Source organism: Dryobates pubescens, chromosome 3 (genome assembly GCF_014839835.1).
Source record: "Dryobates pubescens isolate bDryPub1 chromosome 3, bDryPub1.pri, whole genome shotgun sequence".
Lineage (NCBI taxonomy): Eukaryota > Metazoa > Chordata > Aves > Piciformes > Picidae > Dryobates > Dryobates pubescens.
This window is the reverse complement of record NC_071614.1, coordinates 22,622,936-22,644,264: the sequence shown is the minus strand read 5'-3', so window position 1 is coordinate 22,644,264 and position 21,329 is coordinate 22,622,936. Positions and strand designations below refer to the sequence as shown.

Here is a 21,329-nt window from a genome sequence, read left to right as displayed (position 1 = left end):
GCCGGTAGCAATGCATGGGGTTGCTGTGACTGAAGCACAGGACCTGGCGCTTGGCCTTGTTAAACCCTCCTACGGCTGACCTCAGCCTATCCATCCAGTCCATCTGGATCTCTTTGCAGAGCCTTCCTACCCTCAAGCACATCAGCACTCCTCCTGCCCGGCGCCATCCCCACCTGCAGGGTGCCCTCAATCCCCTCCTCCAGGTCACTAATCATTGGTAAACACAGGTGTGCACACCGATGTGCACACAGGCACAGACGCACGTGTAAATATGCATGTGCATACATACATACATGCAGACACGTGTGCAGGCACACATACACACATGTGCACGTATCTGTGCACGTATCTGTGCACCTCTGTGTGTGTGCTGAGCATGGCTGCACAGCACCAGGCACATTCATAGAATCATAGAATCAATAAGGGTGGAAGAGACTTCAAAGATCATCAAGTCCAACCTGTCACCCAACACCTCATGACTACTGAACCATGGCACCAAGTGCCACGTCCAATCCCCTCTTCAACACCTCCAGGGATGGGGACTCCACCACCTCCCTGAGCAGCACATTCCAATGGCTAACAACTCTCTCTGTGAAGAGCTTTCTCTTCACCTCCAGTCTAAACTTCCCCTGGCACAGCTGGAGACTGTGTCCTCTTGCTCTGGTGCTGATTGCCTGGGAGAAGAGACCAACCCCCACCTGGCTACAACCTCCCTTCAGGTAGCTGTAGACAGCAAGAAGGTCTCCCCTGAGCCTCCTCTTCTCCAGGCTAAGCAACCCCAGCTCCCTCAGCCTCTCCTCACAGGGCTTGTGCTCGAGGTCTCTCCCCAGCCTCATTACCCTGCTCTGGACACGCTCAAGAGTCTCAATGTCCTTCTTAAATGGAGGGACCCAGAACTGGACACATTACTGGTGATGTCTTGCATGGATGGCTAGGCATGTGTGTGAACCTGCATGTGTGTGTGCACTGAGGCTGTGTGCACAGCACCAGGCGTGTGCAGGCACATTCCGCGTGTGTGCGAAACACTCACCGCGTGTGTGCACTGCTGAAGCATGTGTGTGAATGTTCAGCATGTGTGTGCACACACAGCAGGGATGTGAGCTGCTAGGAATGTGTGTGCATGCTCAGCACACGTGTGGGCACACTCAGCACATGGGAGCACACTCAGCACATACGTGCACACTCATCATGTGTGCGCACTCAACGCATGGATGCATGCTTACCATGTGTGCACACTGGCCACGTGGGTGCACACTAACACATGGGTGCACACTTAGCACCTGGATACACACTCACCATGTGGGCACACTGGGCACATGGATGCACACTCAGCACCTGGATACACACTCACCATGTGGGCACACTGGGCACATGGATGCACACTCAGCACCTGGATACACACTCACCATGTGGGCACACTGGGCACATGGATGCACACTCAGCACCTGGATACACACACACCATGTGGGCACACTGGGCACATGGGTGCACACTCAGTACATGGAGGCACACTGGGCACGTGTGTGCGCACATAACACATGCATGCACACTCACCATGTGTGCACACTCAGCACATACTAAGCATGTTGTGTGCCCCAGCAGGCAGCTGTGTGGGCACCAAGCGTGTACGCATCTGCTCGGCATGCGTCTGCATGCCCAGCACCTCACCTGCCCCTATCACCCGCACTGAACCCCTCCCGGGGCAGCCCCGGGGGGAGAACACGCAACCCTCCCGTGCCCCCCACACCAGCCTTGGCACGTCCGTGTTCATGCCCGCTCCTGTGCCATGTGCGTGCCTGCATGTCCCCGGCCCCGCCTCGGGGAGCTCCTGGCAGTGCCGTGCCGTGCCGGCCGCATCACCGAGCGGTGAGTGGGACAGAGGGGTCCGGGGAGCAAGGGCGTGGGGGGGGAGGGGGGGTTGTTGTTTCCAACCCAGTCCCAGTCCCCTGCCTCAGTTTCCCCACTTGCAAACCGCGGGAATGCTGTTCAGCGCTTTGGAGGGGAGGGGAAACTGGGAGAGGGGGGCAGTTATGCGCGGCAGAGCTGGCACAACTAGGCAGGCTACTGAGGAGGAGGCAAAGTTATTTTAGGGGGGCTCAAGCCCACCCAAGACGGGCATTTCCCGGCAGCTGGTGTCCCCTATGTCTTGTCCTCGCTGTCCCCAAGACCCCTGATGGGACATCGGCCCCCAGCACCCTTCGGGCGCGGACCAGAGCCGGCGGCTGGGGCAAACCTTTCTCCCCTGATTTTTTTTGGCACGGCGAAGAGTTTCTCCTCCTCCCATCCCAGCGGGAGCAGCTCCGGCGCAGCCCCTCAAACCTGGGAGCAACGAGTCCGCAGCCCCTGCAGAGCCCCAGCTGCCGCGACACCAAAAGGTGGGAGCATTTTTTTTAGGGGTGCGGGGTTTGGTGGGTAGGAGAGGGGCTTTAAAAAGAGAGGAAAAGGCAGATTTTTGCTGGTCTGTTGCTATTCCGGTGGGAAGAGCCAGGAGGAAGAGCCCATCCTCGGTGCCAGCGAAATGCCAACTCGTGGCAGGGCTGGGTCGCTGTGCAGGGAGGGGTTCCTGGCTGCCATTCCACTGTCCACTGTCCCCTCCCCCCCCATCCCCATCCTTTTGTGGTCCTTCACCCCAAGGCGAAACCTACCCCCTGCCAGGTGCTGGTCTGAGTCCTGCGCAGCTCATTCCACCCCAGGATGCCGGGAAGGAGCCGGGATGCCGTTGGGAGCCCCCTTCCCTTTACCAAGCGGTTCGGAGGGGTGGGGGGTGCTGTTGGGCACCCTCCTGAGCCCCCAAACCCCCGCGCCCACCACGCCAGCAGCCACTGCCCCCCACACCCCCCACCCCACCCCCCCCGCCTTGTCCTATTCCCGGCGCCGAGGCTTTCCGGTGGTGGTTTGGAAAGAGACGTACTGTCTGCCCCCTCTTCCTCGCCCCATCGAGCCTCCTGCTTTTCCGTGGCTCTGGAGGAGAATCTGGGGGGAGGCAAGGACACCTCTGGCAGGATCAGCATTACTCCAAACCCTCCAGCCTCCAGTTTAACCCCTCTGTGCCTCAGTTTCCCCATTGTTATGCTCCATGCACTGTGCGGGGGGGGGGGTGCAGAAAGTATTGTGTGTGTCCCTCTAACTTGGGGGGGGGGGTCTTTCATGGTGTGGGGAGAGTGGGCTACGGCAGCCCCCCCAAAACCCAAACCCCAGCAGCTAGGGCTGTGTGTGCACAGAAAAATAAGGGTGATTGGAGGGTGGTACTGGGCAGCTCCTGGAGGAGAAACCCAAAAGGGCCTCAGAGAGCATCTCAGCTGCAGCCTTGACTCCGCTGTTTCCCTTTGCTCCTGCAGGACACTGTGGTCCTGATGGGTCCCAGCTGGTGCCTGCTGGTGGGGCTTTGCAGCCTTGTCCCCCTCGCCAGCACCCAAGGGGGACCCGAAGAGGATGTGGCACCCATTGTCAGGACTGAGGAGCTGGGGTACCCTCTCACCCAGGATGGGGACCCCCAGCACTGTGGCATCACCTTCCACACCCCCAGCCCTTGCAGTGCCCGTGGGCCTCCCACCTCTGCCCCTCACGATGAGCTGGATCATCTCAAGAACCTCTTGCAGGACACCAAGGCCAGCTTAAAGAGCGTGGAGATGTCAGCCACGCTGGAGGACAACCAGACCAGCTACCAGGACGTCATCACCGAGGCCCTGCCTGCCATCCACGGGGCCAACCTGGAATTCCAGGAGACCCTGGACAACATCCACAGGGAGCTGGAGGCTCACGTGGCCGAGGCCAACCACCCACAAATGGCTGAGAAGAAGGAGAAGTAAGTGCTGTGGGAAGGATATGGACCATGGGAGAGCTGACACCCCCAAGCTGCATGGAGCTGATAGCTCAAACTCCATGAGTGAGAGCCGGCCCCTGGGAAAAGTCTGGAGGTCCTCGGGGATCCCACAGCCTTCACAGCGGCCCTCAGATGGCATGTGGGGTTTGGATGCTGGGTAAACCATGGCCTTGAGCATGCACCCCTGTGTCCCTGCCCTAAAGCCACCACAGTGATGCCTCCTCTGAGGGTAGGGTGTAGGGTGGGATGTCAGGATGGGCTGTTGTCACTCCCAAAGCAGTCCCCAGCACAGCTGAGCTACAACATGATGATGAAGCAGTTGAGATACCTCCTCTCCCAAGTCTGGGACCTCCTCTGGGCCACCCAGGGCTGCAGCAGCACCTTCCACCTCCCTCTTTGAGGGGGACACCTGGGACACTGAGCCCCCTCTTCCTCCCTCCCCAGGCTGCAGAAGGGTGTCCGAGTGGTGGACCACATGCTCCGGCTCACCGCTCAGCTGGCCCAGAGCCTCGATGACATCTCCCAGCGCCTCCACGCCGAGCTCCAGCGCCTCCAGAGCTCCCTCTCCCACGTTACCACCTCTGCTGAGCCCTAGGGCAGCAGGGACGGGCTCTGCTTCTCACACACGGCCTCGCTTGCTGCTGAGACCCCAGCTCAATTCATTTCCACGGCTTTGGGGGTCCTGGCTCCTCTCCCTGGCCCTTGGAGCTGAGATGTGGCACAGGGCGTTGGCAGAGCGGTCTGGGCACCGGGGACAGAAGTGCTGGGAGGGGCTGGGAGGGTGCTGCCCTCTGCACGGTGCCATCAGACACACGATGCCATGGCACAGGTGGCACCATCACACGTGACACGCAGTGCTGTCATGCCTGGTGCCACTGCACAGGTGATGCCACCACACACAGGACACTGCCACACACGGTGCCAACACACACAGAGTACTGTCACAGGAGTGATGCCACTGCACCTACAATAGCATTGCACAGGTGATGCCATCACACACGTGATGCCATGGCACACATGATGCTATCACACAGGTGACACCATCATATACATGATGCCATCATACATGGGATGCCATTGCACATCTGACATCATCACACACCTGATGCCATCATACATGCGGTGCCATTGTGTGTGTGACATCGTCACACATATGACACCAACATACACATGATGCCATAACACTCATGATGCTGTCACTCACATGATGGCATTGCATGCACAGTGTCACTGGATGTGATGCCGTTGCACCCATGAAGCCATCACACACAGGATGCCATTGCACATGTGATGCTGACACACACACAATGCTGTCACACACATGATGCCATTGCACATGTGATGCCCATAACCCTGGTTCCAAGCACTCACTGCCTTCACCCCACAGGAGCTCTGCCCTGAAACCGCACAGCCTGGTGCCACTGCAGATACCCAGCCCGGTGGCCAGGGGAAATCCCTCTGGGAGGGGTCCCTTCCCACCCCCAGCAGACCCCTGCACCCCTTCTTGTCCTCCTTTATGCATATAAAGTCCTTTTTTGCCTCACCTACTCAGCCCTGCATGCCATGGCTAAAGCATCACACCCAGGACCTTGCCTGAACCGAGGTCTTGGGGCTCAACAGAGAGCCTGAAAAATTAAGCCCAGCTTTTTAGGGGGCTCATCTGCATCTTACTGGTGGTCCAGCAACAGCATTGCCTGCTCAGCATGGGCAGAGCTGCTGTCAGCCCCACTTAATCTTTCACCCTCAGTTAATCCTTCACTGTTGTTGGTGCCTGGTCCAGGCTTGGAAAAGCCTTTCCTTTTTAGCCCCTGGGATGGTAAGAGTTGAGCCTGGAGCTGGAGCTGCAGGTAGAGAGGAGAGGCTGGAGATGGAGGTGCAAGCTGGAGATGAACCTCCTGGCAAGAAACCCAAGTCAGCAACTTCAGTGCTCCTAACACACTGAAGTTTGGGCAGCTGGAGGCATTGTGTTTATAACCCCAGAGGTACTCCCAGGAGGCTGAAGCGAGTGGCCAGGGTCACCCCAGCACGTCAGGCACCCCTGGTGCACCCTAAGGATGGGCACAAGGCAGGGATACCCCCAGGCAGCAGCAGCAGCAGGGCTTGAGCGGGAGCTGCAGGCAGCAGAATAAAGATGTGTTGAGCTCTGCCAGACTTCTCTCCACATCGGTTTGCTCTCCATCCTCTGCTGTCTGAGGGAAAAGGACAGGTGAGGTCATCTGTGACCTTAACAGCCCCTCCACTTCCAAGAGTTTCCCAGGGAAGGAATGCTTCCCACCCTGTCCCCACCATCCCAGCCATCAGCTCCATTTTAACTCCCCAGAAAATCAGTGTCAGTTGTCTTTGTTTTTCAAGTGCTGGTTAATTCAGTGCTTGACTCACCCTTCTCCCTAATTCCCTTCCTTTGGTGGGCCCAGATCAACCTCCTGGAGCAGCCCTTACAATTCCCAGCTGTACCCCCTCCCTCTGTCATATGTCACTCCAGCTTCTTCCCTCCACATCTCTCCAGCTTCAGGGGTCCTATTCAACACTGAGTGCCCTCCCTTCAGCCTCGGGATGTGGCCATGAGCTGAGTGCTCTGCACTGGGGCGTGGAGATGGAGCTTTAGATCCCACCACTGGGCTGCAGCATGGCTCTGAGCATGATTTGATGCACTCCTGACATGGAAGATTCAAAACCTGAGTGGTTTGATGCAATCATGACATCACTGAGACATCTGGGTCACCCTGGTGTGATGCTTGCATCACCGAGATGTTTGTGGCCATGGGTCTTAAGAGGGGCAACCCAGTATCTGCCTGGCTTTGACACTGGCTGCTTCTGGAGTGCTGGGACAGTGAAGCACCAGCTCCATGGTTCTCTTCCCCATGTGTTTTCAGCATCCCAAGGATGGTGGGAACAGCCTCAAGGATGCAGGTGGGAGAGAGGTCCTGCAGTGGAACAGGAGGAGCAGAAAATTCAGGTGCCCTTCCTGTTCAAGTCTGCTTCTTCATCCCCCAGGAGAAAGGAAAGAAGTCATTGGGCAGGTCCCCCAGGGATGGAAATTGTGGTTCTGTACTTCATTTACGGAAGGTTGTACATTAAATTTCCTAGCAGGAAGGAAGGAGAGGAATCTGGTCTGGGGGCAGGGCTGGGTCTTCCTCAAAGAGGTCAGAAAGCAGCCAGGAGCTCTGACTTTCTCATCCTTTTGCAGCCAGCAATACCTCTCCCCTGCCTAAAGTAGCCCCATGCCCATCCCTGCCCCTATGGGGACACCTGAGACAGGAGGAGGAACCTGCCTGGAGCTGCCTTGCCCACCAGCAGGTTGGCACCAAATCCCCAGCCCAGGGCTGTGGGGTAAGTGAGGAAACCTAGTTTGGTGTGGGCTGGGGAAAGCAGCCCCCTGCTTCCTTCCCTGGTACAAGAACCTGAGCCTTTGCAGTGCCCCCAGTGATGCCTCACATAATGCCCCATGCACTACCCTCTGTGGTGCCCCCTGAAGTGCCCTGTGATGCCCTGTGTGATGCCCCATGCAAAGCCTCATGATGCTCCCTATGGTGCCTCTTGCAACCCCCCAGGCAATGCCCCACGCAGTCCCCTGTGCCATGCCCTGCAGTGCCCCATACAGTGCCCCTGTGACGCCACTCACAATGCTCTGTGCAATGCCCTGTGATGTCCTATGCTATGTTCCCCACCATACCCCACGTTATGTCCCTGCAACGTGCCCTGCACCCCCCCAGCTCCGTGCTCTGGCCCCGCAGCTCCACGGCAGTCGGGCTCCGGTTCTCCTTCCCTGTCCCTCCTCTTCCTCATACACGCAGCCCAAACCCCCCTCCCTCTCAGCCTGGCCGACACGACCCCGGCAAATCCAGCACTTTCCAATCCTGGCGAAGCTTTGCCATGCATGAGGAGGGTGAGGAGGACCAGGGGAGCCTTCCTCCTCCTCGCCCTCCCAACCTCCCTCCCTTCCTTCCGTGCCTCTCTCCCTCCTCCCCCAGCCCCTGTCGTCACCACTTGAAGTAGGAGCTGAGACATCCCTTCGTCCAAGCTCACTCCTCGCCGGAGCCCGTCGGAGGCACAGCATCCCAATCCCGGCACGGCATCCCAATCCCGGCACGGCATCCCAATCCCGGCACGGCATCCCAATCCCGGCACGGCATCCCAACTCCATCAAGGTATCCCAGCCCCGGCACTGCATCCCAGCCCCAGCACTGCATCCCAGCCCCAGCACTGCATCCCAGCCCCAGCACCGAATCCCAACCCCAGCACCGAATCCCAACCCCAGCACTGCATCCCAGCCCCAGCACCACATCCCAACCCCAGCACCACATCCCAGCCCCAGCACCACATCCCAACCCCAGCACCGCATCCCAGCCCCAGCACCGCATCCCAGCCCCAGCACCGCATCCCAACCCCAGCACTGCATCCCAGCCCCAGCACCACATCCCAGCCCCAGCACTACATCCCAGCCCCAGCATTGCATCCCAGCCCCAGCACCGCATCCCAGCCCCAGCACTACATCCCAGCCCCAGCATTGCATCCCAGCCCCAGCACCACATCCCAGCCCCAGCACTACATCCCAGCCCCAGCACTGCATCCCAACCCCAGCACCACATCCCAACCCCAGCACCACATCCCAACCCCAGCACCACATCCCAGCCCCAGCACCACATCCCAGCCCCAGCATTGCATCCCAGCCCCAGCACCGCATCCCAGCCCCAGCACTACATCCCAGCCCCAGCACTGCATCCCAGCCCCAGCACCGCATCCCAGCCCCAGCACTACATCCCAGCCCCAGCACTGCATCCCAGCCCCAGCACCGCATCCCAGCCCCAGCACCGCATCCCAGCCCCAGCACCGCATCCCAGCCCCAGCATTGCATCCCAGCACTGCATCCCAACCCCAGCACTGCATCCCAGCCCCAGCATTGCATCCCAGTCCCAGCACCACATCCCTACCCCAGCACCGCATCCCAACTCCAGCACCACATCCCAGCACCAGCACTGTATCCCAGCCCCAGCCCCACATCCCAGCCCCAGCACCGCATCCCAACCCCAGCACTGCATCCCAACCCCAGCACTGCATCCCAGCCCCAGCACTGCACCCCAACCCAGCACTGCATCCCAGTCCCAGACTGCACCCCAACCCCAGCACAGCCACCCAGCTCTGACACTGCATCCCAATCCTAACACTGAATCCCAGCACTGCATCCTTACTCTGACACCACATCCCAACCCTAGCACTGCATTCCAATCCCTGCACAGCAGGTCAGAGATGACAGGAGGCTCCAGAGACCCCTTTGTGCTTTCTTTGGACCAGGTAAGGGGGGTCACTGGTTCCAAGCTGGGTGGGAAGGTGGTTTTCCCTGCAAATATCCATGACTGAAGATGTTTGTGGAGTTCTTAAGTGGGTGAGGGAGCAATGAGGAGAGAGCAGCAGGGAAAGTTTCCCAGGCATGCATGAAGTTCACACCTAAAGACCCCCCACATGCCCCAGTTCAGCCTTTAGCATCCTCTCAAGGCAGCTTTCTGCACCCCTGGGTGGCAAAGTCCCAAGGAGCAACGTTTGGAAGGCATCTCTGGGGGCTTCTCTGCAGGAGGATCAGCATGCTTTGTGCCACATTGCGATGGGAAATCCATCAGTGAGGAATTACTTGGATGCGGGGAGATGAAGGGAAAGGTCAGGCTCTGCCACAGCTGCCTGCTGCTGCTGGAGAAACACCAAGGCGGGAGAAGGGGGATGTGGGTGCAAGGTGTTGAGGTGCCCCAACATCCTTGGGCGACCTGTGTGCTGTCTCCCACCCACCCACCCCCATTCCATCCCCACCATGGCCCAGGGGGTATGTCCTGCATGGGCTCCTCTCCACCCATTTCCCTCCACCAAACCTCTTTTGACCTGGATGGGTGGTTTCAGGCACAGCTTTGCATCACTCCAGGCACATCCTTTCACTCTTCACCACCTACCAGAGCTTTGTGAACCCATGAAATCCCCCATAACCAAGCCTGGAATGGGAGCATCTCCCCCCAGGCTCTGATATCTTAGTCAGGAGAGACACTTGCATCATTTTCTCTCCATCCCAGCCCCGTGGCTAGTGTTCCTCCTCCCATTCCCCACCTCCTCCACCATCCTTGCATTAATCTGTTGAAAATTCTGCAGAAGACAACGAGATGAAGAGTTCAGGAGGGTTTTATGGGGCCAGGAAGGAATTGAAGCTAAAGGAGTTTCTTGTTTAGCAACATCAGTGGCAGGCTGAGAACCTCCTTCTCTGTGGGGATAGGAGTTGCCTCCTGGAGAGAGGAGGCTGCTCCTGGGGGCACAAGTCAGGTTTGGAGGAGTCATCTTGTAAGCAGCAGAATATTTCAGGGCCTCTGCAGAGCCAGAGATTTGTCATGATGTGGAGGAGAACCATCCTGGGAGGGATGGAGGGATGGATGGATGGATGGATGGTGAAAGGGATCATCTCTCAGAGCTGAGTGCTACTTCTTTTTAGGGTAGCACAGCCTCTTGGAGAAGCTGAGGTGCTTCCTCCTCTCTCTGTTCCAGGGCATGAAGCAGCTTCCAGTCAGGGAAGGTAGAAGAATGGTTGAAACCAGTTATTTTCTGGTCACCCCAGTAAGGGTTGCAGCTTGGGGCTCCATCTCTGCTATTAAATCACCCAAGAGCAGGCTTGGGCTCCTCATAGCTTTGACTCATAGGGTCCTGGCTGGCATTGCCCAGCTCCATGCCCTGCCTGTCTGAGAAGCACTTGTGAAGCAGGGAGCAGATGCTCTGGGAACATTTCCCCTTGACTCTGCCACAGGGAATCAGCTCCAAGCCCTGCCTGTAGCTGGGGGGTGGCTTTGAGGGGACTGCAGTGGGACCATCCCCTCCCAGACCTGTGCAGTGGTGGCATCATGGTGACAGTGCTACCCTCTGCTGTCTTTCCAGGAATGAAATCTGGGGCAGGTGACTTGGTAGAGCATCCTGAACCACCACCCACCCTGGCTCAGCTGTGCCCCTGCAGGGGTTCTCCCAGCCTACATCCTGCTCCATCCATGGCTCCTCCAGCACTCACTAGTGGTGGGGACACACAGGATACTCCACTGGAAGTCTCCTACGGTGGCTTTCCCTGCTGAGCCTCTTCTCCCACCACCTTCTCAGCTCATTGCTCCTGGGGGAGCTTTGGAAACTGCTCCAGGGAGGAGGTCTGGAGGGGACACCAAGTACAGGGAGCATGGGGCAGCTGTCCTGTGGCTTCATCCCACTCATCTTGTGGTGCTCCCTCACCTTCCAGGCGGGTAAGGGCAGCTCTGGCTTTCCCTGCTGTCACCCACTGGGGTTCTGAGGAGGGTAAAGCTGGGGAGAGGGGAGGGGAAGCCAAGGGTGCTGTGGTGCTTGTGCGTGGAAAACCAGCTCTCTCCCAGTTTATGCCCAGGAGGTCTCTGATCATTCCCAGTCTCCACTCTAGCATGGTGCCCTCCACCATGCCCCCTGCTACAATGGGGCTCCTTGCAGAACAGCTTGACACCACCCAAACACCTCATCTGGATCTGGGTCTGGGTCCATTCTGGGTCATCTCCCTCCAAGAGATGCATCTCTGGGACCCCAGATCCATCCTGTGCAAGCTAGAAATGTTGGCCAAAAAAAACATGGATTGTGCTTCTAGCCCCTCCACTCAATAGCTTTCAAGAGCTGGGCTTCTTGTTTGTACCTTCACTTGCAACCAGCCCACCCCCAACACCTCCAGACCCAGAATACAACAACAAGGAGATCTTTCCGGGCTTGCTGCTCAGCAGGGAGAGCTTGCATGGGGCGTGGAGCATGCTGTGGGGCCCTACACCCACCCCTCCTTAAGGCAGTCACCCATGCAGGGTCTCTTTGGCTGCCCTTGGCTGCTCACAGCCCTCCCCCGCTCCCTCCTTCCCTCCCTCTCTTGGCCTCCATCGACTTGCTGGTGGAAATTTATGGAGCTCTGCAGTGAGCAAGGATGAGTGGAGCAATGCACCGCAAGCTGTCAGCACCAACGACCAACACCAGTGATCTCTGGGCGGAGCAAAGAGCGTTGTCCTCCTCCCCAGCCCTACCTCCAGCTCCAGGACTGGGTCAGCCTCTGCCTTGCCAAGCTGAACCACGCATCACCAGTAAAAGCAGCTGGAGGGCACAGCTGGAGAGCAGCTGGAGGGCTCAGCCACTCGAGAGTGGGATTTGCTCCGCGAGGTTGACTTTGCATTGCTCCCTGCTGCCCGGGAAGAAAGGAGTGGGGTGCAGGGATGTGGAAGGGAGTGCCAACATGTTCTCCTCCACCCTCTCCCCACCATCTCCCCTCAGCCTCCTGCCTGCAGGAGGAGCCCCACGGGCACGCCGAGGAGCGGCTCTTCAAGCACCTCTTCACCGGCTACAACCGCTGGTCGCGGCCGGTGCCCAACACCTCCGACGTGGTCATCGTGAAGTTTGGGCTCTCCATCGCGCAGCTGATCGACGTGGTGGGTAGCCCAGCGGCAGAGATCCCAGTCCCACGTGGGGTTTGCCAGTTGGTCCTGCTGCTCTGCCAGAGCAGAGGGCCTGGGGATACTTGGTGGGTCGGGTTCGGGCACCAGCAAAGTCCTGGCTGTCTCCAGCGGGTGACGAAACACTCTGCCTCCCTCCAGTGAGCAGGGGGAGGGCTGCATCCCTGCTTTCCATCCCAAACCCTCCTTTTCCCTGGCAGCAGGAGAGCATCAAGGACAACTGCAGGTGTCCATCCCTGCCACATCCTAATCCACCATCTACCTGCCCCAGGGCACCTCTGGGCTTGTCTGCCCATCCATCTCTCACTTATTCCTCCCATGCATGTTCATTTACACACCTCCCTCTCTGCCCAGCCATCTGCCCACCTAGCAACCCTCCCATCTATCACCTGGCATAGAACTGAAGAGACCTTCAGGATCAAGTCCAACTGTTAACCCAGCACTGCCAAGTCACCACTGAATCATGTCCATCCACACCATAGCTACACAGCGTTTCAGCCCCTGCAGGGACAGGGTCTCTGCCACTGCCCTGAGCAGCCTGTTCCAGGCCTTGACAACCCTCTCAAAGAAGAAATTGTTCCTGATGTCCAACCTAAACCTCCCCTGGAACAACTTGATGCCATTCCCTCTTGTCCTATCACTTCTTCCCTGGGAGAAGAGACCAACACCCATCTCACTCCAACCTCCTTTCAGGGAGTTGTAGAGAGTGAGGTCTCTCCCCTGATCCCCCCTTTATCCAGGCTGAACTACATCAGGCACTCCTCACAAGATTTGTGCTCCAGACCCTTCACCAACTTCATTGCCCTTCTTTGGACATGCTCCAGTCCCTCAGTGTCCTTCTGGGAGTGAGTGGCCCAAAACTGAACACCTATTTACCTATCTATCTGTCCAGCTATCAACCTATCCACCTATCTATGATTCATCTCGCCCTGCGGCCAGGGCTGCAGGCTGGAGCCGGCTGTTTCTTGCTGCCATCTAGTGATCAGATAGCGGGGGATCAAGCACAGGGTTTCCTTGGGCTTGTGCCAGAACCAGTGTCTTCCAGCAGCTGAACCCAGAGGCGGAGGGCAGAAAGTGAAAGCAGCAGCGTGGGGGGCAATGCAAACCCTTGGGCTCTCTCCCCTCTCATCTCTCCCTCCCTTCCTACCGCAGGACGAGAAGAACCAGATGATGACCACGAATGTCTGGCTGAAGCAGGTAGGAGCTTGTTCCCCCTGTCGGGCAAGGGCAGAAGAATGTCAAGAAGGGCACAGAAAGATTCTGCCCTGGGGGGCTGTGGTGGCATCTGCACGGTGCTGTTCCTATGGGGAATGCTGCCAGAAGAGGGAGGAAGGGGGCAATGGACAGCTCGGTGCCATCAGCCCCAGGGCCACCTGATGATGCCCTTCCTTCTGCGTCTCCCTCCAGGAGTGGAGTGACTACAAACTGCGCTGGGACCCAGCAGACTTTGACAATGTCACCTCCATCCGGGTGCCATCGGAGATGATCTGGATCCCTGATATTGTGCTCTACAACAAGTGAGTGATGCTGCCAACATGGGGCATGTCCAGGGCCAGCTCCCCCAGCCCAATCCTTCCCTACAGCTCATCCCAGCCATCCCACCCCTGCAACCCATCCCCTCTCCCTCTCCCTCTCCCTCTCCCTCTCCCTCTCCCTCTCCCTCTCCCTCTCCCTCTCCCTCTCCCTCTCCCTCTCCCTCTCCCTCTCCCTCTCCCTCTCCCTCTCCCTCTCCCTCTCCCTCTCCCTCTCCCTCTCCCTCTCCCTCCCCCTCTCCCTCTCTCTCTCTCTCTCCCTCTCCTCCCCCTGATGTCGTCAGCCTGTATGGGCTTCCTGCTCCACATTCCACCCTGCTGGTAAGGATCTCAATCCACTTGCATGCATCTCCCCAAGTCCAGAGCTCATTCTCCACACCCATCTCCATCTCCACACACTGGGTGATTGATTCCCAGGAGGGTGAGCCTAGTACTGTGCAGGGATGTACAATGGGCCCATGGCCTCAGATCAGCCTCACACTAGTCCTGGGTGCTGAGGGAGCTCCTGGCCATATTTCCTGGGAGGCAGCCTCCTCTTCTGAACTTCTGGCTTTTTAGTCTGGAGAAGAGAAGACTGAGAGGGGATTTAATAAATGTCTATCAATATCTGAGGGCTGGGGGTCAAGAGGGAGGGGACAGGCTCTGCTCACCTGCACCCTGTGATAGGACAAGGGGCAATGGATAGAAACTGCAGCACAGGAGGTTCCACCTCAACATGAGGAGGAACTTTTTCCCTGGGAGGATCCCAGAGCACTGGAGCAGGCTGCCCAGAGAGGTTGTGGAGTCTCCTTCTCTGGAGACTTTCCAGCCCCATCTGGATGTGCTCCTGTGTGACCTGTGCTGGATTCTCTGGTCCTGCTCTGGCAGGGGGGTGCACTCCATGATCTCCAGAAGTCCATTCCAACCCACAACACCCTGTGGTCCTGTGATTCCCACCTCTGTTCACACCTGCAGTGCTGATGGGGAGTTTGCTGTGACCCACATGACAAAGGCTCACCTCTTCTCCACCGGGACGGTGCAGTGGGTGCCCCCTGCCATCTACAAGAGCTCCTGCAGCATCGACGTCACCTACTTCCCCTTCGACCAGCAGAACTGCAAGATGAAGTTCGGCTCCTGGACCTACGACAAGGCTAAGATCGACCTGGAGAACATGGATCACCAGGTGGACCTGAAGGATTACTGGGAGAGCGGCGAGTGGGCCATCATAAACGCCATCGGCACCTACACCTCCAAGAAGTACGACTGCTGCAGCGAGATCTACCCCGACATCACCTTCTTCTTCGTCATCCGCCGCCTCCCGCTCTTCTACACCATCAACCTCATCATCCCCTGCCTGCTCATCTCCTGCCTGACCGTGCTGGTCTTCTACCTGCCCTCCGACTGCGGGGAGAAGATCACCCTCTGCATCTCGGTCCTGCTGTCCCTCACCGTCTTCCTGCTGCTGATCACAGAGATCATCCCCTCCACCTCGCTGGTCATCCCCCTCATCGGCGAGTACCTCCTCTTCACCATGATCTTCGTCACGCTCTCCATCATCATCACCGTCTTTGTCCTCAACGTCCACCACCGCTCCCCCAGCACCCACACCATGCCCCGCTGGGTGCGGAGCTTCTTCCTCGACTTCATCCCTCGCTGGCTCTTCATGAAGAGACCTCCGGCGCCGCCGCCTCCCGAGGGGGCCGCCGCGGGGCAGTACGACCTCCCGGGAACGCGGCTCAGCACCTCCCGCTGCTGGCTGGAGACCGACGTGGACGACAAGTGGGAGGAGGAGGAGGAGGAAGAAGAGGAGGAAGAGGAAGAAGAGGAGAAGACATACCCCGGTCGCATGCCCCAGGGGGGTTCCCACGGCCAGGCCGCCCAGTGCCGCTACAATTGCGGGCGTCAAGCTGGGAAGGCATCAGGGGGCTCAGCCCCCCGAGTGTCCCCCAAGGGGAAGGAGGAGGAGGAGGAGGTGGGCTCAGATGGAAGGTTGATGTTGTCCCCCAGCATCCTGAAGGCCCTGGAAGGAGTCCACTACATCGCAGACCACTTGCGAGCAGAGGACACTGACTTCTCGGTGAGTGGGGGCCCTGGAGGGCTGGGGCCTGAGGGGGGGGGTCCCCCACTCTGAGTGCTGCCTCCTGCCCCCCATTCCTGCATCAAGGGGGTCAGTGCTAGGAGCCTCAGTTGGTTTCCTGGATGCTGAGGACTTAAATCCAGGAAGAAGGTGAGTAACCACCTCCTGGGAGATGCCCAGTCCACAAGGTCAGCTGAGGGTTCCTCCTGGATGCAGGGACATTGGAGGACACTCTCCTGCCTGTGCTGTCCTGCCCTTGGGGAGCAGAGCAGGGTGCTTCCCCTTATTTCTCCATGGTTGGGGTGGGTGGGGTGTCAGTGCTGGGACCCTCAGTTAGTTCCCTGGCTGCTGAGAACCCAAAGCCAGGACGAAGACCAACGGCCACCTCTTGGGAGATGCCCAAGCCCACAGGATCAGCTGAGAGTTCCTAGAGGGACTTCCCATGACATAGATCATCTCTTTGCCTTGAGGCAAGGGATTTCCCACGACATAGATCATCTCCTTGCCCTGAGGCAAGGAAGTCCCAGGTGGTCTCCCAACCCCAAGGGTCCTCACAAATGAGGTCTGCACCCTCTGCCCACACTCACAGCCCTTCTCTGTTTCGCAGGTGAAGGAGGACTGGAAGTATGTGGCTATGGTGATCGACCGCATCTTCCTCTGGATGTTCATCATGGTCTGCTTGCTGGGCACTGTGGGGCTCTTCCTCCCACCCTACTTGGCAGGGATGATCTAGGAGCCAGGCCAGGCTGTGGTGGGGACAATGGGTGATGCATGATCCCTCCTGCCTGGAGAGTGGGCATGATGGTGACCATGTCCAGCAGGACCCTTGCTTCTCCCTGAGAGGACACAGTTGCGACCACAGAGGACTGTTGGATGGGAAGTGCAGGGTGAAGCAAAGGCTGTGCTGAGGGGTGACCTGGGGGTGGTGGGAAGGGATGGTTTCTTGCCATCCTGTTCGGGATGGTCACAGCCATCTGGGCTTTAAGGATGGTGTCATACAGCTTCTTCATTGCCCAAGTGTAGGCTGGAGGCATCTAACAGAGGCATCTTCCTCCAAGTCATACCCAAACCCCAGCAGCTGTGTCTGGTCATGACTCCAACATGCTGGGCAAGAAGATGGGACTTTGGAGCTGCTTTAGGATACATCCTGGCTGCAGGGTACTCAGGGACACAAGCTGCAGCGATCAGGCATGACTTGGGGCAAAGCAATAATGCTTTGGGTGGCCCATGGAGGAGGAGTATGGTTGTGGGATGGAGGTCCCTGTTTGTTCAGCTGGGAGTGTCTGCTCTGCAAGGCCCAGCCCAGGTGCAGACCCTCTACAACCCACTGGGCATGAGTTCTAAGGCTGATGGACCCAGCTGGCAAGGGCAGAACCTGTACTGCTGAGGTCCCTCCTGAGCAAATCCTCCTCTCCATCCCATGTCAGATCCCAAACCACCTGGCTCCCATGAGTGCTGCAAACCAGCTTTTCCTTTTTAGCTTCCATATGAACTGGATTCCATTGGCCTCTCACTCCAAGAAAGACAGAGAGGTGCCAGTCTCTGAGATGCAAAGACCTGCAGATCCTCTACCAAGACTGGGGGTGAGGGCAGATGGAATCCAGGACCCTCACAAAGACTGTGGGCTGCAGGGGAGAGAAACGGAGCTCCAGAGGGAACGTGGACACAGTGGAACCAGGTTCACCCAGATGGTCACTGGCAAGAGAGCTGGGAGGTCTGACCAGCACGACCCTGAACTCTTCCTGAGAAGCTTCTGGTGACCAAGGAACTCGTCCCCACGGCGCAGGGGCGGCAGGTAAGCATGGACACAGCAGGCCTTTGTGCATGGTTTATCTCAGCCAGAACGAACAACGCTGTGGGACGACGCTGGGGTAAAGCCTGAGCCGTAGGGTTTCCAACTCAAGGGCACAAACCCACCAGAGGTTGGGCTGGCCGGTGTGGCTTACACAGAGCAGCTCGCAGAAGACTCAGCTGGAAGAGGCAGCGCTCTCCTGGTTCGTGCCACCGACGGCTGAGGCCCACAAGGTCCCATCCCCGCCCCGCGTTCTGCAAGCCTGGGGCTGGGCGTGCTGCAGCCGTGGGCGCTGGGACTGGCTCCAGCACCCTGCCTGGGCCTGCTTCCCACCCTTAAATTAACTCTTCTGTACAATGTCCAAAGGAACTCGAGCAGGCCCGATGGCCACCTCTCCGATGGCCCCCGGGCACCCCCCGGGGATGCCAGCTGCCCCTAGCTGCCACGTCCCTGAGGGCCGGGGTCCAGGTCCCCGTCGTGACGTGCCACCCACGGCCATCTGTCCTCCATCGGTGGGGCCGACAGACGGACACACGGACCTGGCCGCCGAGTCAGAGGGGTCTTTGGCCTCCCCTGGGGACAGCCAGGTCCCCTCCAGTCCTTCCCAGCCGCGAGACGCCTCCCTTCTTCAGAAGACTGACAAGACAACGCTAAAGACACGAGCAGCTGCAGGAGGAGGGGGACAGGGAGGGCAGGACAGCGAGGCCACAGGAGACACACAGAAGCCAGCTCCTCCGCAACGCTCTCCTCCCATCTCCACCGCAGTGGTGGTCCCTTTCTTCCTCTCCTTCCCCACCTTTTCTCCTTCCCTCTCTCCACCCACCCCCACCCTGCCCTCACTCCAAGCACAGCTTCACCAGGTTGGCCTGGACCTTGGCTTGATCCACGGCATCCAGGAGGTTCTTAGCGTCCACAGCCAGGGCGTGGGAGGCGGTGAGCATCTGGCGCTTGCACTCCTGGCTGAGCGAGGTGACGGCGTTCTGCTGCGCCAGGCGCATCTTGTTGATCAGGTCGGCCAAGTCCTTGTTGAGCAGCTTCTGGGTCCCCTCGATCTGGGGGGGCGACAGGAATGGGTTACAGAGAGAGGTGCCACCGGTGCCCCACCCTGCGCTGAACCCCCATCCCCTCCTCCTCGGCCCTACCTCGGTGCGGGAGGCAGCAGGCAGGGCGGGCAGGATCTCGTCCACGCTGCCGATCAGCTTCCGCAGGGACAGGCCCACGTTCTGCAGGGAGGGCAGCAGGGTGAGGCTGGGGCCAGGGGCACAGGGAAGCGGTGGATGGGAACAGGCTGGGTCATGCAGGCAAGGATCCCATTCAGGACAGGGGCACGGCGGGATACTCTCCCATCGTTGACCCAAGGACCAAACAGTGAGGCAGGGAGTGCTGGAAGCCCCAGTGGAGGAGCAGAGAGTGCTGAAAATGCTCCCACCATTGACCAAGGACACAGCAGAGGAACAGGGCATGTTGGCAGTGCTCCACCATTGACCCAAGGGCACAACAGAGGAGCAGAGAGTGCTGGAAATGCTCCACCATTGACCCAAGGACACAGCAGAGGAGCAGGGCATGTTGGCAGTGCTCCACCATTGACCCAAGGGCACAACAGAGGAGCAGAGAGTGCTGGAAACGCTCCACCATTGACCCAAGGACACAGCAGAGGAGCAGGGCATGTTGGCAGTGCTCCACCATTGACCCAAGACCCCAGCAGAGGAACTGGGAATGCTGGCAATGCTCCCTCCTACATGTGCAAGACCTTCCTGAGAAGGATGCTTGGTGGTAGCCACTTAGCAACTCCCTCCTCCCTTCCCCATGGAAATTCTGGTGTTGCCCCTGCCTTACCTTCACCACCAGGATGTAGCCCTCTGGGGGCAGGAGGCTGATCTCGTTCTTCAGCTGCAGCACAGCCCTCACCAGCTCCATGACGTTGCTGTACACCATGTCATTGGTGCGGTCCAGGTTGGCAGTAGGGGCTGGGTGGATGGACTGCTGGGGAATGGGGACACAATGGGATCAGCTGGGGCAAGGAGAGAAGAACCAACACTGATGGGCAAGCCTGGCCAGACCCATCCAGCTCTCCTTCATTACCCTGGTGCTGCTGGGTCTGTCTGACCCCTTTGAGGTCTGGGGCAGTCAGACACAGAGGGAGTGATGGAGGTGGAAGAGAAAGAATGAGACTGTGGAGGCAGAGGACCAGGACCATGCCGGCCCAATCCAGGTGGTCTTACCTGCACCCCAAGTCTTGGAGGCTTCTGGGGGGGTCCCGTGAACTCCGCTACACCGTCAGTAAGGGAGAGGAAGGAGAGTCACTCCAGCTGCTCCCACAGACATGGGACATGCTGAAAGACCCCCGGGGTCCCTGCCACATCCCACACCACCCTGCAGTCCCACCCCAGCTGTGCCACCTCCCCACAGGGTCAGACCCGCTTCCAGCCCCCACGCTCAGGACAACCAGACCCCCTGCCCAGGGCAGTCCAAGCTGCTCCCCATCATCTGAGATTTCTTTCATGGAAGATCCCAAAGCAGGGAGAGATTTGCCCCAAGGCTCCTCGCAGCTGGTCTGGGCCCCACAGGAGTGCTCCTGGGTGGGGGTCTCAGGCAGCCCCACACCCCAAGCAGCCAGGGACACTCACTGTAATCTGTCTCCTTCTCTGGGAGCAGCTGCAGGGGAAAGAAACAGCAATGAGAGGCAGAAAGTTCAGGATGGAGGCAGTGAAGAGGGAGGAGCCAACACCATCACCTACCCAGAACTCTGCACCACCTCATTAACATTTCCAGACTAATTACCCCCAATGCAAAGGCTACATATACATAAATACAGAGCTCTAGAGCACAGGTCTTATGAGGAGCAGCTGAGGGAACTGGGGTTGTTCAGCCTGGAGAAAAGGAGACACAGGGGAGACCTTCCCGCTCTCTACAACTCCCTGAGAGGCGGTTGGGCAAGGTGGGGCTTGGTCTCTTCTCCCAGGGACCAAGAGAGGAAATGCCTTCACATTGTACCACGGGAGGTTTAGGCTGGACACATGGAACAATTTCTTCCCCAGCAGGGTTGTCAAGCCCTGGGACAGGCTGTCCAGGACAGTGGTGGTGTCACCATCCCTGGAGGAACTGAAAAACCATGCAGCTGTGGTGCTGAGGGACAGGGTTCAGTGGCGACCTGGCAGCGCAGGGTTGAATGGCTGGACTCGATGGCCTCAAAGGTCTTTTCCAGCCTAAACCACTCCCTTGATCACTCATCCATGCCAAAGCAAAGGAGGATCCCTGAACATCCCCAACACAAGGACCTTCTGCACCCAAATAGACCCCAAGCTGGCTCCCCTGGGGCTGGCACCACTCACCGGAGGGAGGTTGTTGTTCATAAACACCGTTGGGTCCTGCCAAGGAGGAGAAGGTTTGTGAGAGGAGCATGGGGAGGAAAGAGGCAGAAGAGAGGGGAAATGGAATTTCCCCAGGAGACTCATGAAATACATCACAGGGGTCTATCTCTGCAGGGTGTGGGAATGTGGGAGGGGAAGGGGCTTTGTGCCCATCACTGGTCCCATCTCTATCCTACCAGCCCTATTCACTCTCCACCTGCTCCTGGGCCACCAGAAGCCTCCACCTGCTGCTCCACACACACAAAGCTTCATTCCAGCAGCTGTTTGCATCCACTTGGTATCCAACAGCCCTGGGG

General features: G+C 58.6%; 3 protein-coding genes across 4 annotated transcripts in view; 2 read left to right on the top strand and 1 right to left on the bottom strand.

The window, feature by feature from the left end:
• Positions 1 to 1,786: 1,786 nt before the first annotated feature.
• Positions 1,787 to 4,446, top strand: LOC128899907 (uncharacterized). Its single transcript, XM_054180156.1, has 4 exons — positions 1,787 to 1,866; positions 2,167 to 2,227; positions 3,339 to 3,805; positions 4,268 to 4,446. The coding sequence occupies exons 1-4, from the start codon at positions 1,787 to 1,789 to the stop codon at positions 4,416 to 4,418; spliced, it is 759 nt and encodes a 252-aa protein (XP_054036131.1). The 3' UTR covers positions 4,419 to 4,446.
• A 3,462-nt stretch (positions 4,447 to 7,908) lies between these two features.
• Positions 7,909 to 16,688, top strand: CHRNA2 (cholinergic receptor nicotinic alpha 2 subunit). 2 transcript variants are annotated; one of them, XM_009907720.2, is made up of 8 exons: positions 7,909 to 7,971; positions 9,064 to 9,115; positions 10,724 to 11,073; positions 12,104 to 12,258; positions 13,435 to 13,479; positions 13,690 to 13,799; positions 14,769 to 15,870; positions 16,478 to 16,688. In XM_009907720.2, the coding sequence occupies exons 3-8, from the start codon at positions 11,010 to 11,012 to the stop codon at positions 16,601 to 16,603; spliced, it is 1,602 nt and encodes a 533-aa protein (XP_009906022.2). In that variant the 5' UTR covers positions 7,909 to 7,971; positions 9,064 to 9,115; positions 10,724 to 11,009; the 3' UTR covers positions 16,604 to 16,688. The 2 variants fall into 2 exon arrangements, with proteins under 2 accessions (XP_009906022.2, XP_054035746.1); XM_054179771.1 differs by having other exon boundaries at positions 7,920 to 7,971; positions 9,061 to 9,115.
• Positions 16,689 to 17,536: 848 nt separating this feature from the next.
• The window catches only part of PTK2B (protein tyrosine kinase 2 beta), a 43,738-nt gene continuing 39,945 nt past the window's right edge, over positions 17,537 to 21,329 (bottom strand). Inside the window, exons 26-31 of the mRNA XM_054179772.1 lie at positions 20,995 to 21,030; positions 20,290 to 20,317; positions 19,885 to 19,940; positions 19,499 to 19,642; positions 18,805 to 18,885; positions 17,537 to 18,714 (exon numbers count right to left, since the gene is read on the bottom strand). Coding sequence (XP_054035747.1) covers positions 18,499 to 18,714; positions 18,805 to 18,885; positions 19,499 to 19,642; positions 19,885 to 19,940; positions 20,290 to 20,317; positions 20,995 to 21,030 — 561 coding nt within the window. The 3' untranslated portion in view covers positions 17,537 to 18,498. The remainder of the gene's footprint in view (positions 18,715 to 18,804; positions 18,886 to 19,498; positions 19,643 to 19,884; positions 19,941 to 20,289; positions 20,318 to 20,994; positions 21,031 to 21,329) is intronic.

Bases quoted from the DNA above. Each gene is read 5' to 3' on its own strand.
- LOC128899907 (XM_054180156.1), top strand. From the start codon at position 1,787: ATGTGCGTGCCTGCATGTCCCCGGCCCCGCCTCGGGGAGCTCCTGGCA. The intron at 2,228-3,338 runs GCAAACCTTTCT...TTGCTCCTGCAG, and splicing joins GACCAGAGCCGGCGGCTGGG to GACACTGTGGTCCTGATGGG. The intron at 3,806-4,267 runs GTAAGTGCTGTG...CTCCCTCCCCAG, and splicing joins ATGGCTGAGAAGAAGGAGAA to GCTGCAGAAGGGTGTCCGAG.
- CHRNA2 (XM_009907720.2), top strand. From the start codon at position 11,010: ATGGGGCAGCTGTCCTGTGGCTTCATCCCACTCATCTTGTGGTGCTCC. The intron at 13,480-13,689 runs GTAGGAGCTTGT...GTCTCCCTCCAG, and splicing joins CGAATGTCTGGCTGAAGCAG to GAGTGGAGTGACTACAAACT. The intron at 15,871-16,477 runs GTGAGTGGGGGC...TCTGTTTCGCAG, and splicing joins CAGAGGACACTGACTTCTCG to GTGAAGGAGGACTGGAAGTA.